The sequence below is a fragment of the Rhinolophus sinicus genome, chromosome 14, assembly GCF_057876585.1.
Source record: "Rhinolophus sinicus isolate RSI-liver-muscle chromosome 14, RSI-T2T, whole genome shotgun sequence".
NCBI lineage: Eukaryota > Metazoa > Chordata > Mammalia > Chiroptera > Rhinolophidae > Rhinolophus > Rhinolophus sinicus.
The window spans coordinates 150926598-150943960 of record NC_142514.1 but is presented as its reverse complement, the minus strand read 5'-3'; the positions used below and the strand labels follow the sequence as shown (position 1 = coordinate 150943960).

At 44.8% G+C, this 17363-nt stretch overlaps 1 protein-coding gene across 2 annotated transcripts; it reads left to right on the top strand.

The window, feature by feature from the left end:
• Positions 1-13146: 13146 nt before the first annotated feature.
• Positions 13147-16927, top strand: LOC109436082 (calcitonin gene-related peptide 2-like). 2 transcript variants are annotated; one of them, XM_019714364.3, is made up of 5 exons: positions 13147-13275; positions 14072-14164; positions 14932-15069; positions 16009-16185; positions 16768-16927. In XM_019714364.3, the coding sequence occupies exons 2-4, from the start codon at positions 14079-14081 to the stop codon at positions 16166-16168; spliced, it is 384 nt and encodes a 127-aa protein (XP_019569923.1). In that variant the 5' UTR covers positions 13147-13275; positions 14072-14078; the 3' UTR covers positions 16169-16185; positions 16768-16927. The 2 variants fall into 2 exon arrangements, with proteins under 2 accessions (XP_019569923.1, XP_019569921.1); XM_019714362.3 differs by having other exon boundaries at positions 16009-16193.
• The last annotated feature ends 436 nt before the right edge of the window (positions 16928-17363 follow it).

Genomic DNA, 17363 nt, shown 5'->3' with positions numbered 1-17363 from the left:
CCATAAAACAAAGATAATGTGCATTTTATTAAACTGTTAAGACAATGAAACATATTATATACATAGTGAGTGGCACGCAGCTAAAACTCAATTGATGGTAGTTGTTACATGTATTTTTTTGCTTTGTTTTATATGTCTTTCCATACTAACTGCACATGCAACATCTTGCAGATAATTTTATATCTAGGTTATTAATAAAGCGTTGATAGTCTGTCCTCCAATGTTTACAGAGATCCACCTGTTTAAAGGTCTCAGCAAAATCCCCAGCAGGGTTCACTTTCTGCCTCTCCTTGGCAGCCACTTCTGTCCTCCCTCCCCCGTAGGGGCTTTATTAAACTCTAAACATGTTTTAGGGAAATGATTCAGAAGCTTTGCATCTCTTCCCACGTTCATCAGTAATATCGCTGATGGAAATTTTTGGTTTCTGCCCTTTTTACAGAATGCAATCAGATTTTTAAAAAGATTTTGTTGCTTTAGAGAAGTTTTAAGGTCACAGAAATATTGAGAGGAAAGTACAGAGCTCTGCCATATTCCCCAGCACTCACACATGCAGAACTTCCCCCAGGGTCAACATCCTCACCAGAGTGTACATTCGTTACAACTGATGAACCTACGTTGACACATCAAATCACCCAAAGTCCATAGTTTAAATTAGGGTTCACTCTTGGTGTTGTGTATGCTATGGGTTTGGACAAAGGTATGATAATATGTATCCATCACTAGAGTATCATACAGAGTGTTTTTGCTGCCTTAAAAATCCTCTTTTCAGGGCAGCTGGATGGCTCAGTTGGTTGGAGTGCAAGCTCTGAACAGCAGAGTTGCCAGTTTGATTCCCACACGGACCAGATCGAAGACAATGAGCTGCCGCTGAGATGCCAGAGGGGTAGCCGAATGGCTCAGTTGGTTAGAGTGTGAGCTCTTAACAAGGGTGCTGGCAACTAAGATGAAGGACGGCGACTGGACTTGGAGCTGGGCTGCGCCCTCCACAACTAGATTGAAGGACAACGACTTGGAGCTCATGGGCCCTGGAGAACAACATTGTTCCCCAATATTCCCTAATTTTAAAAAAATCCTCTTCACAAGTAGTATGAGTACTTTATAATAACAAAATAATCTTAATTCCTCTTTCTTGTCCCATATATTATTGCTTTCATTCATTTTATTTATATATCATACCTAAGCATTTATGTATCAGTATACGATATACATAAGTGTACATTATTGAATATATCACTATTATTATTTTGAATGAATTATTATCTCTTGGATCAATTAAGGATAAGAAAAGTAAAAGTTGATATTTCCCTACTGGAAATTGGACATGTAGGATCATTCCACATGTCTTCTGGAGTCGGTGGGGGATTCCTCAGAGACTCAGAGAAGACCAGCAGGAAGTCGGTGACACCCAGAGAACCACCGGCCCTCGGCTGCACCTTGTCCCCTCCAAGGATGAGAAGGGCGCTACTCATCTCCTTGGTCACCTGCCTCGTTACCATTCATCAGGCCAGGCTCATCGACCACTGTGACCTGGCCAAGCTGCTGCACCAGGAGGACATGGGCGGGTTTGAGGGGTACTCCCTGAGTGACCGCCTTCCATCCTGCTTACTAGTCCCTTGATTCGTCCACAGAACCTGACTTAGGATCTTGAGTGCAGCGGGCTATGCATTTTATTGACTGTATTAGCTAACACTCAACAGATAATTCCTAATGACTCTCAGAAGTAGGAAAGAAACTAAAAGTATCTACCAGGCACCTAAATGGCAGTGTTGTTTTTCAGTCAAGAATAACAGAAGGATGCCTGTTATTACTGCTCCTACTCATCATTGTAGAGGGTCCTAATCAATTTAATGAGAAAAATGAAGCACTGGAAAGGAAGAAACAAAACAAATTTGCATATGAAATGATGGACAACCTAAAAAACCCAAGTGAGTCAACTAATCTTTTATTGGAAGTAATATGAGAATTGATGGCTGGATACAAAATCAAGAGATCAACATGCAAACCTCAATAGCTTTGCTACATACCACGAATAACTGACTGAAAAGTGGAAGAAGGACCCGCTTATAATATCAATAAAAATTGCGTAAAGTACCTAGGAATAAATTTAACAAAAACTGTGTAAGACCTATGTGATGAAAACATTAAAGCTCTACTGAAGGACAGACAGGAAGAAGAAATGAACACATGACATGAGATACCGTATTCCTAGAATGTTGTAGAGATGTCAATTCTCCTCAAATTAACTGACAAATTCAATGCAATCCTATTGAAATCCCAAGGTGGTTTTTTTAACAAAAGTAGTCAGCTGACATTTGGTAGAGAAAATATGAAGAATAGCTATGAAGTGTATGAAAAAGAAGATCAAAGAGCAGGAGCTTACCTTACCCAATATCAAAATACTCTATAGAGCAACGGGAATGACACAGTGTGATACTGGGACTGGTACAGGTACAGGAAAAGATAACTGGATCAACAGAATCGAGTCCAGATAAAGACAGTATTTTACATCAGTGAAGAAAGAACGAGCCATTTAATAAAAGATTTTAAAACAATTGGGTCTTCATGGAGTGAAACAAAGTCGGATACCTGGGCCACACTAAAAAACAAATACAACAAATTCTAGATGGATTAAAAAATATGAAAAAACAACAAATATTATAAAAGTTCTAGAAGACAATGTCAGAGACTATTTTCATGCCACGAAGTGACAAAGGTCCTATAATTAGGTCTCAGTCTTCAGTGAATTTATGCCTCTGGAGTGTAAACTTCACAAGTGTTTCTCAGTTTTTTCTTCCACCTTACATAGAAGAGGTGACTAAAGTGTGCTGGAATTGGGTATTTCCTTTCTCCCACTTGAAACGCTAGAACTGAATGAAGTTGGGAATTAATAAAGATGAACTGGGACTTTAAGGAAACTGATCAGGCATTGGGGGGAGGTCTATGGGAGGAGTTGGGACTTATAAAAGTTCATGAGAATACCTAGTCGAACTCTATGGTAGCAACTTTCTTTTCATAAAACTCTGTGGTTCTAACCTCCTGTCTCCCTGCCTTAAATACCCTCCATCTTGGCAAACAAGCCAGAATGGGCTTGCCATGCCTGTATGTGCTAGGTTGCAGCCCTTTTTTGTTTTTATTTTTCCTTTTCCAAAATAAATCCTTTTTGGTGATGGAATACCTAGTCGATATTATTCTTCAGTAGACATATGGGAAGTTCATCCAGGATCCAGAGAAGAACAACCCTGACAGCTTCAGAGCAGGTGAGCAACCAGCTCCTGGCACCTCAAAAAAGCCATTATGGCTCACTGCTTGCTCTCTGATTCACAAACCTAGGGTAAGTTCTCTCCTTGATTCATGTTTCTGTGTTTTGAAGCTCTCTGGGCTTTATTTAGGAATTGTTTAGAGGCTGTGTGTGTGTGTGTGTGTGTGTGTGTGTGTGTGTGTGTGGTATATGCATGTGTTAAACAGGGCTTTCTTGTTTGTTTCTCTGTCTGTTGTCTGTGAGTACTCAATATGGCACATTGGCCTGATTTCTTTAGAAAACAGGTTGTCCTTTGAGACAGAACTGGCTTTCACCTAAAGATCCCTTTGGGGACAAAGGTTATTTCTACTGAAATTAGTCAGTTTGGCCCAGTATTAGATTGTGCAGTCTCACTGAGAGGAGTGCCACCCAGCTCAACCTATAACTGGGCTCTCTGAGGGTTGGCTCTTTTCTTAGAACTAGCCTTTAGCCTTCAGCCTGCGCCTCTGTGATCAGATTGTTCTAGAGGGAGGCTGGCCAGCATCTGACCTGCAGGCTGCTCAAGTTGTAAATTGTCTTGAGCCCTCTAAAAAACTGGGATATCAGCTGTATAATTTTTTTAAGACTGTCCTTCCTCTGCCAGGGACACTCTCTGAGTACATGGTTAAAAGCTGCAGGTAATTTTAATGCGCATATTTAACTAAATGGACAGATCTGACTAAAAGTAATTCAGAAAACTCAGTGGCCACTCTAGGGAACTTTTGAGATGCCCAAACTTAATTTTCTTGAAACCAAATTGGACAATAATAGGACTAAAATTGATGAACCTGAGTGGAATGCCTATTTTGAATGGCATATTGAGGCTTCCAAACAAGACCATGAATCTGAAGTTGCCTTTTTGGGAAGTAAAGTCTTAAAGTTAACAGAGGCTACTGAAAATTCAAAAAGAGAGAAAATGGCACGTGAAGCCACTTGTTCTCCCTCTGCAGCATGGTCTTGCTATCCTCCCTCTCCCCCATTGTCACAGGCTCCTTCCTCGAGTCCACTCTGTTCTATGGATACTTTGTCTCAATCTTCTTCCCCAACTCCTTTCCTAAGCTCCGCTTTCAAGGCCATCTTGTCTTCCACTACTGCCTTCATTGCCTTCGGCGCCACCCCCAGTGCCATTTTCCCTTGAATCTTCTCCTGCTTTTTTCTTCTTCTGAACTTATCAGTACTTTCCCATTTAAGATTAAACCCTCTGGGTAGCCTAACAGACCCCGTTTCATATGTCCCCTGAATTAAAGTTGAGTTACGAGCCATTGTCAAGGAATTCCCTAAGATAACTCACATGTTTGCTAAAGAATTTTATATTGTTATTCAGGCCTATCAGTCTGGGTTTTCTGATTTGTATCAGTTAATTCATATGTTAGTTGGTGAAGGCCAGGCTTGGCATTGGATGAGAATTGCCAGATGGGAACAGTCTGAAAGAAACTTAAAAAGCAAACCTCCAATTATGGGGAAGAAGCTAGGGAACTTGCTCAAAAACTACACCAAGCAATTTCTAAGGCTTCCCCAAAGCCTGTTGGTTAGAGCAAAATTCAGACTTGCCCACAAAAGTCTGATGAATCTGTTCATGACTATTATAATAGAATTCAGGTTGTTTTTAAGGAAAACTCTGGTCTTCCTTCAGATGTTGACTCCACATGGGGAACTCTTAATTCTTTGTCAATAGGCTGAATGGAAATCTTTCCCTCCTAGTTAAGAGGACTGAGATGGAATGTGACACTATGGCCACTCTGGATTTTGTTAATTTGGCCAATCAGTTTGCTTATACTCTAGATGAGCCATCTCAAAGTAAGATTGCCAAGATTTTTAATTCTCATCCTTGGCAAATGAGAGGCCCTATGCTAATCTGAAGCAAATTTTTTCCACTACTGCAGAAAGCCAGGACACTGGAAAAGGGATTGCCATAAATTTATGTGTTTCAGTTGCTCTCAGCCTTCTAAACAGCGTTTTCAAGTTCTCCTAATCCCTAGTCATGGAGCTCCGAGGAACTATAGAGTGTTTTTCCAGTCCTTCCTCTTAATCAGCTTGGAGAAACTTCTCTTCAAATTGCTAAGGAAACTATTTCTATTCTTATTGGCCCTTGTGCTACACTCAGTACTCAACCCCACTGTCATAAAACAGCCCCTTCCTCAGAATAATAAAACACTTCAAATAGTGGGGATATTAGATAAACCTCAATAGGTTCACATCCCTGAACCTGTTCCTTTTTGCTTAGGCTCCTTAAGAGATTCACACTGTTTTCTCCTTAGTTCTTCTGCTTCTACCCATTTATTAGGGCAAAACTTCTTAGAGAAGTATCATGGAGGAATATCCTTTTCCCAAAAAGGAGAGATAATGTTAGAGTTTGATGGTAACTGCCAGAATGGCCAATTAGGTGAATTACATGGCTTTTCAACATTTGTTTTTGACGGTACAGTAGCTGAATCTTAGAGCACTGATCAATTGTCCATATTGGACTTACTGCCATTTTCATTATGGGCAAAATCTTCAACTGATATGGGCAGAATCCACAGTGTACCTCCTATTAAGATTTAAATTGATCCTTCAAAACCTTTGCCCAGAATTTTTCAATATCGTATAAGCAACGAGGCCCTTCAAGGTATAAAGCCCATAATAGACGATTACATAACTCAGGGCGTCATTATTCCTTGCACTAGTCCTTGTAACCCTCCTATTTTACCTGTGAGAAAGCCAAAGGGATGACGATGGAGGTTTGTCCAGGACCTTCAAGCAATAAACCACATTGTTATCTCTCAACACCCCGTCATTCCTAACCCTCATATACTGCTGGCTTCTATCCCAACTGGAAGTAAATTTTTTACAGTAATTGATTTATGTAGTACATTCTTTAGCATCGCAGTTGATGAACTTAGTCAATACCTTTTTCCTTCACTTGGGAAGGAAAGCAATTTACCTGGACAGTAATGCCTCAGGGTTTTACTGAAAGCCCTTCTTATTTCTCACAAATTCTGAAGACTGATTTGGATGATATAATTTTCCCTAAAGAGTCCACCTTGTTGCAATATGTGGATAATTTACTCTTTTGTTCTTCTCAGGTTCCCTCACAGGAAGATAGCATCCATCTATGGGAAATTTTGGCCTTAAAGGTCTTTAAAGAAAAATTACAATTTGTCCAAACTCAGGTTAGGTATTTGAGATATCTGATATCAAAACAAGGACTACACTTGGAATCAGATAGGCTTCATGGGGTCCTAAGTTTCCAAAGGCCAAATCTAAGAGCCAATTGTGAGGTTTTCTTGGGTTAGTCAGCTATTGCCAGATTGGATCCCAAATCTCTCTCTTATGACAAAACTTCTACATATCTTACTAAAGAATGACAATCCTGCCCCAATTTCATGGGAAGAACAGGATGACAGCCTTTAAAGCCTTAAAGGAGAGTTTAATAAACCCACCTTCTCTAGGGCATCCTAACTATCAGATTTCTTTTTTCCTTTTTGTGCATGAAAAGGAAGGAAATGCCCTTGAGGTACTCACTCAATAACATGGGGATCAACATAGACCCCAATCAGCAACTGGACCCTGTGGCTAGGGATACCTTCCTTGGTTAAAGCCATTGCTGCTACTACCCTCTTGGCTAAGGCCACAGAGGAAATTGTTGCAGAATCCCCTCTAACCATCTTTGTGCCCCATGCAGTAGAAGCTCTCCTGAATTTTCATCACACCCAGTATCTTTCAGTCAGTCACCTTACTTCCTATGAAATCCTTTTGTTCACCACTTCCCTTATAACTCTTTCACATTGCAATAACTTTAATCCAGCTACTATTCTCCCTTCTGAACTGATGAAGCATCTTATGACTGCTTGACACTGACGGGTCACCTCATGACTCCTTGTGATGATTTGTAAGAAACTTCTCTGGGTAAAGCTGATTTCTCATGGGTTAAGTATGAGATGGCTCATACTTAAAAAATGAAAATGGCATGAACTGTGCTGTTACGCTGTTGTAACCCTTTTTGAAGTTATCAAGGCAGCATCTCTGCCTTTGGCTACTTGTGCACAGCAGGCTGAATGATATGCCTTCACTCGAGCCTGCATTTTAGCAAAGGGTAAAACTGTCAACATTTATACTGACAGTAGATATGCCTTTGGAGTAGTTCATGACTTTGGAATGGCATGGAAACAACATGGTTTCCTTACTTCCAATGGAGATAAAATTTTAAATGGTCCGTATGTTCAGGAATTTTTGGATGCTATACTTTCATCTGATACATTAACTATTAAGATTCCAGGCCATTCTAAACTTGACTCCCTGGAAGCTAAAGGAAATCACCTTGCTGACTTTTCTGCTAAGAATTGCTGACCTTAAAGGCATCAGCAGCAGCCAAACTTCTGTCATGGTCCAAAGAGATGTTTCCCCAGTGGATAACCTAGAGAAACGGGCCTGAGAAGCCCCATGATTGGCTTCAGAAAAAGAAAAACAAAATTGGAAATCCAACAGTTGCTTTTGATAAGAAGAAGAAGTTCTGACTGGTACCAAATAAAAATCTAGTCTTATCAGAAACTCTCAAATTTCCACTCTTGACTACCGTGCATGCGTTAAACCATTGGTCCACTGACAAAATGATAGCACTCATGAATCAATTCTGGTGGGGAGATATTAACAAGGCTGCAAAAAACGCCTACCTCAGGTGTCCACTTGTCCAAAGTACAACCCAGGGAAGCCTAGTCTCACTGCCCCTCGAAGTTTTAAGTTGCCAAATGGACCATTTGAGTTTTAGCAAATAGATTTTATATAGCTTGTCATGCAGGGTGTCATGCGGAGTCTCAGCTCCCCACATAAGAACACAGGATATGGTGAGGCCAAAAAGGAACACCCACGGAGCCATAGGTAGGGGAGTCATACCACTATATTCTCGCTGGCGGCTGGGTTGGAGACACAGGAAGCAGGAGCCACACGATCCACAATCCACACTCCGCCCTTGTTAGCCCCCATTTCCTGCTAGCGTAGCCATAGTAGTTATATTAGTGGCCAATGGCTCACTGGTTACAGCTGACGGCCAACTAGCCACAGCTGATGGCCATCCAATCACAGTTGATGGCCATTTACTTACTACCTGAGCCAGCACCTTTCCACATGAGGCCGAGAGCCTGGAAACTGCTCTCTAGGGCTCTGTCCCCACAGAGGGTCTATGGTAGGAGGTGGGATTTGCAGGAGTTCATGAAACCACCTAGCCGAACTCTGTGGTTCTAACTTCCTGTCTCCCTGTCTTAAATACCCTCCATCTTGACACACATGCCAGAATGTGCAAGTGGCTTGCTATGTCTACATGTGCTGGGCTGCAGCCCTTTTTCCTTTTTCTTTTTCCTTTTCCAGAATACATCCACTTTGGTGATGGAATACCTAGTCAATATTATTTTTCAGTCAACAGAATTTTCCTTCCCTCAGGTTACTTAGGCTCTGATAATGCCCTGGCAAGTTAAGCTCTGGTTTCTCCCCAGGCTGGCCTTATTAAGAAAAATAGAATGCTCTGGTATGTTTCAAAATGGTTTCTTTTCTCTTTCCCCTGATGGAAGCACCAGGGAATGGCCCTCCACGCACACACACACATTTACTGTGAGGACCTAGAAGAGCTACTGAAGGTAAAAAAGAACTCACATAATTGTCCCCCCACCACCATCGCCCCCACCTTGACTAGGTGCCTCCGGAGTTTTTAACTTTCAGAGTGGTCCACACTGAGCCTCAGCAATTCATCAGTTACAGTTCAAGTTTTCCTACCCTGGCACTGGTTCCAGGTAAGGTTTGCCCTTGTGAGTGTCTGCTTTGGTAAACCATTACGCCCTGTACTCACCTGTCTTTCCAATCTTGGGGCAGCAATTTGCCCGTTAAGTCCTCACCTCTCTTGGGAATCCTAGAAGAGTTGTTGATTTTCTTAGTCCTTTGTTTTTTATTTGTTATTATCACTTGTAAACTCCTTACAAGTGAAACAAAGCAGAATCAATTTTCAGCTGAAATTCTCCATTTCATTTGACAGCTCCAAATTTCCCTCAGGCTGAAGGGAATAATTACATGTTGTTGTCATTGTTGTTGCTACTGATACTACAGTTGTTCTTGTTGTGATTTTGTTGTTGTTGAGTCTATGTTATACACATATTGCATGGAAATAAAGGAGTAATCCGTTAGGTATTAACACTTTTAAGTGCATGAAAACTCACGTAAGAATTTTCAACCAGTTCTGGGACTCTGGCACACTCAGATGAATCACCTTTTTAAATATTAAAAACAAAACAAAAACAGGAATCTAACTTAAAAGAATGAAAATAATTAGTATAGTTAGAGTGTATCTAAGTGTTGTAAATTTTTTTTCAAACTAGATTGTTTACAACTGACCCTGATTTCCAGCTTTAAAAGTTATGAAAACAGATCATAAAATCAAAGGCCAAATAGTCAAATGACTATTTTAAAAATCAGTATTTTCCTTAGTGACTTTCACTAGGTCACGCTCTGTCTCCAGTGCTGAAGTTCAGAGAAGTTTCAGGGATAGATGGAAGCGATCTAAGCAATGGGCACACGCCAAGGTCTGACTGTCCTTGAGTGAATTCAGTAAATCAGGGATGGGCTCAAAGAAGGACGGTTTTGTTTTTCACACCAGGAGACCCTAGTCTGTAGGAAGAACTCTCGAAGTAGTACTTATTTCCCTATCTCATTCCTGGAAATCTCTATCAGGAAATTGACTCTGTTGTGCTAAATAAAATGGGACGGGTCTCATTAAAATGCTTGTGCTCACAAGTTCCAAATCCAAGCTGAGTAGGTCCGCATTTTCTGCATGCTGGGATTAGAGCCTTGTAATAGCAGTGAGACTGGCTGGTGACTTTGCCACAATTAATTTCCATTTATTAACAAACATTGCCTGAATGCCTACTACTGTGCCAGATGTGGTTCTAAGTGCCAAAGAAAAGAGGACTTTTTTAAAAACCTTGGCTCCTGGCTCAGCAGGAGGCACTTCTAAATATTCAGAGTGCTTGAGGGATGAGTTAATGTCAGCCCCTCCCTATCTGGAGAGACCTAAAAGTAACGCTTGAAATTGCTGCAGGCTACCCTAACACCCTCTGGGGGTGGAAACTGATGCTCATGCCCCACACCACCAGCCCAGGGTTTGTAGCCACTTACGAATTCAAAGGCATGAATGTTGTCTTTGAAAGCTGAAGGACACCAAGGATAGAGTTCCAAGCCCACAGAGGGACACAGCCATGAAATTGGCTTCTAAGGTAGTATTTCTTAACCATTTGCTGTCGTTACTACACTGGTGAAAGCTAATGTTCCTTTCTCAGGAAAACGCAATCTACAGACACACATACTTACATGATTTCAGAAGGTTCACATGTTAGAAACCTCAGGTTTTGGAATGGAAGAAATTTCCACAAAAGTATTTGGCACCTGAGAGCACAGACTCACCTACAACAGCCTCAAATGGCAGGACTCAATCTCCATGCCACACGGGGTCCACTATGTTCCCTTTGCCAATTTGGCCCTGCAACTCTGCACAGAAAGCCAAACGAAGGGCTCAAGAACTAAGCTTCTAAGACCCAAAGCGGGGGACCTGGGTCTCAGCACAGGGCTGCAGGACAACTGAGCAGGCGATCTGCCACCCCGAGCCCTAGTTCTCTCTTCTTTTGCCTTTCCTTCCTGGTTATCTGATCACTCCTGTATCCTGCTGAGCTGTTCTTCCATTTCTGGTTCCTCTGCTGCTCTGCCAGTCTGCCCTGCAGAGTGAGTTTCAGACATCCAATTCCACAGCCCCGAGTTGTTAATCCCTGTGGCAGTGATGCCCTACGAGTTAATGTAGATAAAAGTTGAATTAAGAACATACTGGAGGTTAGGTGTCCCCAAGCAAGGAGGCCACCAACCTGGAAGGGAAAGCAATGTGTGAGGCAGGTGTGTCCTAGGAAATGTTGAGGCTTCTGGAGACTGAGGACTGGGGTGCAGACCCGTGAGTCGGGCCACTAATGCTGCCCACGGGGCTAGTTTCTCTGTGCCTGGGAGAACCACCACGCTGGGGTATTGCCTGCCCGCCACAGCCCTTCTGCTCGCAGTGCTGGGAGCCTCTGCGGTGCGCGGTGCGCTCAGACCCCGAGATCCTGGGGAGAGTGAGAAGCTGCTTTCTCCTGAGGGCAACAAGTCAGGACGTGGGACCTTCCAGGCGGGCTTGGAGCGGAAAGCTCGGGCTGAGGAGCCCTGAAACCGGTCGTGCAGGGTGTGAGAGGGTCGAGGTGCCGCACAATTGGGTGTTATGGAGCACGCTTATTCTTGAGAGGGAGGACAGGTGTGACGTGAACCAGTCACCATCATGCGGGTGCATGGATACGACCATGCGAGAGACTCCTAGGCACGCTGCAGTCGCAATTCGGCGTGAACCGGCTCGGATGTCCTTGCGCGCCAGTGTCATTTTGCGAATGCTTCTGTTTTTGGGGAGTGGGCATATGTTAGGAGACAGTACTGAGTTTGTACATGTGGAAGAGTAAGACTGGGAGTGACTGTCAGTATTCGTTTCTGTAGGGGCTTTTCAGCTCCGTCAATCCTGCCCTGCTCTCTAGTGGAGAACTGTAGTGCGGAAATGCGGGTGCGGGACCAGAATCGCTTGCCATTGGGACGATGGGCAAACAGCTGCCGGACGCAGTGATAGCTGGGCACGTGGCTCCAGCGGGCAGCCGAGGGAGGTGATGGTTGGAGGAGTAGGAAGGGAGCGGGCTAGGGGCTGCTCGGAGGCTGGGGAAGCATCTTTGCCTTGCCCCTTCCCGCTGTGGCTCTGCAGGTCATTGACCCTTTCTACCCACGTAATGGACCACCCAGCGCGAGTCCAGGCAGCCACACAAGGTGGGGAATCCTACAGTATGAATCGCGATCTTAAGGAGTCCCCTATATGGTCCAGGAAGCTCTTCCACAGCCCGACCTCGCTGGGGGGAAAGACACAAGGCTACTAAGGACACCATCCTTTTTAAGACGGGAATATGGTTCCCACTTCAATAATGAGCATAGTTGACCATTGAGCAATATGGCGGTTAGGGTCGCCAACCTCCGGGCGCAGTCAAAACTCCGCGTATGACTACGGTCAGCCCTACGCACACTCAGGTGTCCGACCCCGGAGCTTCCCCTTAACCAACATGGGTTTGAACTGCACGGACCCACGAACTGCGCAGATCAGTTGAACCGCGGTCAGTTATACCGCTCGGGTCAACTCCACTTCGCGGGATCAGTTTTAAAAACTCCAACTGCAATTGGACCTGAGCAGTTCAGACTTTCCACGGGGGCGCTGAGAAATTACTTGCCCCATAATCTTACCACCAAGAACGGGCGCTGCTGGAAATTGAGTTCAGTCTGGTAAAGTTCTTGCTCCCACCTCCACACCCTGCTTCCCATAATGAGCCTGGCTCCTCTGGGGATGATTCCAGCCGCCTGAAGCAGACACCCTACTTGGGTCCAAAGTCAATTAACCCTTACGCATTAACCCTCCAAGCCTCACTTGCACAGGGGTCTAGAGCCAGACTTGGGGGAGCTGGGAGCCCTGCAATCCTAGACCCTGCCCTGTAAGACCACACAGCTGGGGATGGAGCGGAGCACACGTTCAAAACCGGATGAAACTGAACAGGTGAAGTTTACTATGACGTCAAATTGTCCTCAAAATCCTGCTCACTTCGTGGGTGTTCCTCTTGGGCCCCATTACTCCCCCACCCCCTTCCATCAATGACCTCAATGCAAATGACAAGTGGGATGATCTCGCTGGATGCCACAGGTTCTGGACGCAAGTGGTGACACAATCTGTCTGAGGCAGAGGATCCTTCCCCTGATTGGTTGCCCGGAGCTCCTGGACCACCCCAGACCCAGTGGCAGCGGGAATAAGAGGAGTCGATTGCGCTTGAAGGCATCAGAGGCACTGCCTAGCTGAGTGTCACTGCCACTTCCACAGTGCCAACGCCTGACGCGAACGCTTCTGCCACTGCCTCTGCTCCAAGCCACCTGCTACCTGCTGCCAGGTAAGCCCCGAGATTCCTGCTTAGTTGTACGATTCTATTTCTCTCTCCCTCTCCTCCCTTCCCTCTCTCTCCATTACTCTATCTCTTGGTGGATCTCCCTGCGGGTCTCAGCGTCTGTGTCCACTTCTGTCTGGATCTCTTCGTCACAGTGTCTGCTAGCCCACGATTCATCCCAGACTCCTACCCCAGGTAACGCTCGATAGTTGCGGTCGCGAGACTCCGTGTTCCAGTCTTCCCGCGCAGAGCCGGGCTCCAGTCTCGTTGTGTCTTGCTGTACTCGTGCTTAGACCGGTCTCAGTCGCTGGAGCTCCCCAGGCACTGCGCACAAAACAGATGCATGAGTAGCTTTCTGCAGACTGTGCGCTCACGGATCACGTCTCCCGCCTAGTGGACCCCAGGAAAACGGTTTGGAACTTGGGCTGATGCCACTGCGTGGCAAATAGGTGCAAAGACCCAGGGTATCAGTCCTAAACTGTAAGCCTCCGTGGTGAGTTCTGGGATCTTTTTTCCCAGTGTAAGTCCTAGGTCCCAATGTAAGGCTCTGCTAAGCTGGGTGCTTACAAGGGTCTCTTTGCTGGAGGGTGGAGTTGATTTTGACTCTTCAGGTTCTCAGAGATTCCCATATGCCCTTTTCCCTACACGCACCACTAGGTGTGAGCAAAAGCTCCACACAGGGAGGACAGTTCCGAGTTGCATTATAGGAAAATGCTGCTGTGACAGGGTGCTCCCAGGCTGTCCTCGACGGAGATCTAGGGTGTGTGACTGCTGGAGAAGTGACATTATCTTTTCCTTGCAGAGGCATCATGAGCTTCTGGAAGTACTCCCCCTTCCTCGCTCTTGGCATCTTGGTCCTGTACCAGGCGGGCATCCTCCAGGCAGCGCCATTCAGGTAAGACAGCTCTGCCAGGCGCACGCTCCCCTCCCCCTGCGCCAGGGATCAAAAAAAATTGCGGGCTCTGAATTGTGGTGCGCTGAATGTTTAATAACAGCTCTTGGGGGGCGGGGGAATGTATGTAGGTAAGCCTGCATGTGAGTTTTTATGATACAGAGATGTGGTGTACAATTTACAAATATAAATAAGATATACAGTACTCTTTAGTGTAAATTTCATATACCTCTTTGAGCCTCACAGAACACGTTGCTTTTTACCAAATATTTGTATCTGTAGGAAATCTATTTATCTATTTCAACCACAATTTGAGAAATAAATTGCAGCCTAATCTACTAATACTTTGCCAATAAATGTGTTGTTGATAAATCTAATGTGTGATCTATTAATCTAGTTTCTCACCCTCATACAAAATACATTTATTGAACTAAATCATTTTTCTGATTCAAACTAATTATAAGTTATATCATGTAATTTTTAATAGTGACTATATTTAACACAAAGCTCATAAAATTCCTGAAAATCTAACCATAAGCTTTCACAAGCCTGAATGATCCAGTCCCAGCAAGCCAATTACTGATCACACCAGAGCCTGATTCCTGGCCAAACAACATTTTTGGAAAGACACTGGCCTCATGTTCTAGCCACTGATTGTTGGGGTGGCCACATCCACATGAGAAGTGGCCAAAGCCAGGAAACCTGACTGCTTATCCTAAGGACGGGTGAGCAGGTTCTCAGCCTATATTGGGTTTGCTTCCCCTCTCCAGGTCCATCTTGCAGAGCCGCATGGAGGTTTCTAGACTCTCTGAGGAGGAATTGTGCCTCCTCCTGGCTTCAATGATGAAGGACTATCTGCAGAACAAGATGAGTGAGATGGAACTGGAGCAGGACACTGAGGACTCCGGGTGAGTCTCCGCACCTGCCTAACACAGGGCATCCCCTCCTCCAGTCATACTCAGGTAGGGATATGCTGAGAGGTAGCAGAAAACACAGCTGGATAGGTGACCACTCACTCTGGAAATTGGTCTGGCGGCACTGAGAGGTCCTCCCAGCCTTGGAGGAGTTAGAGGATTGGTAAGTGTGAAGCCAGACGATGGACCCCATAGAGCTCAGGAGATTTTAGAAACTTGACTCCACCTTGTTAACCTGCCCATGACATTCTTTCACACCTTCAGGGAGCCTTCACTGCACATTTGCCAGGGGAAGCCCAAGGCCTTGCAGAGGGTGGGCTCAGGTAGAACAGTGCCTGAGGTAGGTCTGGGCCTTTAGCTGTGTAGGATCTGTGGAGACGCGCATATTGTCACAAGCTGGGGAGAGCACCCTTCGTTAGTCCACCTCCCGTGCACCCTGAGCTTGGAGCACACACCAGCCCCTGCTCTGGCCCTGGCGCTGCCCGGGCAGAGTCACGGGTCATACCTGCATCTGCCCTGACAACCTCTCTGCCTAGCATGAAGGACTGAGCAACATGACGAAGGTCAGGAAAGGTCACCCCTTCTCCAACACAGCCCTTCCTCACTCTGCCCTGACTGAGCATGCCCCTGAGTTCAACTAATGGAAGATGTGGGAGCCACATTCCTGCCTGCCCCTCCTGCCCTGGCTCTAAGGGACTCCTCACTGGTCTAACCTGTGAAAATGTCCATGGAGGTGTCACCATCTATCATATCTTTTCCCTGCAGCCTGGACAGCTTCAGCTCTAAGTGGTGCAGTAATCTGAGTACCTGTGTACTGAGCACATACATGTAGAACCACAAGTTTCACACATTTCCTCAGGCTGTACTTGGTGTGGGAGCACCTCTCAACCTCTCACTGACAGGCCTTCTCTTTTTCTCCATCCTGTACATCAGCATCACTGCCCAGAAGAGAGGCTGCAACACTGCCACCTGTGTGACCGATAAGCTGGCTGGCTTGCTGAGCAGATCTGGGGGCATGTTGAAGAGCAACTTCGTGCCCACCTATGTGGGCTCCAAAGCCTTTGGCCGTCGCCGCAGGGACCTTCAGGAATGAGCAGCTAAATGACTCCAGTAAGAAGGTGACACCTTTGTACTATTGGATGGGAGGATGGATGACTGGGCACTGCAGGGATGACATCCACACTCTAACTCCCCCTGTGCCCATGTGGGTAAAAAAATCACAGGGGAAGATGCTTACACCAGTGTCTGGAGAAGGACAGAGAATCACGGAAGGACACAACTGAAACCTCTACATTTTGGGTTCATTTCTCTCCGTTTTCCAGTATACTGAATTCATCTGCCAGGAAATATAGATCCTGTTTATTTAAAACACTGGTCCCTGCAGTTATAATTGTGATTATTCTAGTATTCAACTTTGAAAGGTAATTAAATATACTTGTGGACTATACACTACAATGTAGTGTACATCTGAAATCAGAGCATACACTCGGGGTCAAGAACTGTGTGTGCCCTCTACTACCTATAGGATCATGGGCCACATATTTTCTTTGAGCCGCAGTTTTCCCATCTGGAAATCAAGGGCAACAATAGTATCTACCTGCTAGTATTAGTATAAAGAGTAAATGAGGGATAGAGGTGAATAGCCTCACAATTACTAAGTAACTAAATTCTGGCTATTTTGTTTTCTCCTAGGTCACCATGAAGCTGAACTCTACATCTTCCATTCATAGTAAAAGCACCTTGTAGGAAAGCATGGACGACACACATATATGCATGCTCCTTCGTGTCGAAATCATTCTTTCATGTTTAAAATAAATTAAAGCTGCATGAATAATAAAGCAATTGCAATGACCTTGTGTGCATCTTTGTTATATTTTATTCTATACTCAATAAATATGACAGCATGTCTCACTGGCTTATCTGGCAGCGAATTTGGGCCCCATCAGCCAACCTGTTGATGTTGGTAATTTCGCTAAACCTCGGGGAGACACGAAATTGCTGCCTCCTGGGTGCCTGGGGGACACATGTTAGTGCTGTGCCTCAATGGACTTTTTCTTTAAAGAAATCTTATCATTTATGAATTTCACCAAGATAAAAAAAAAATTAATTCAATACACTCGTTTTAAGGAGTCCCTGCTGCTATTCATACTGTTTTCCCCAGGAGAGTCTCAGGGACCTGTGAACACTTTGTTGACCAGCTGACTCAAATGAGGCAAAGGCAACATGCTGGGGGTGGGTCCTCAGTGTCCTGTACCCCCAGTTTCTCGTGAAACATTCCTAATGGAATT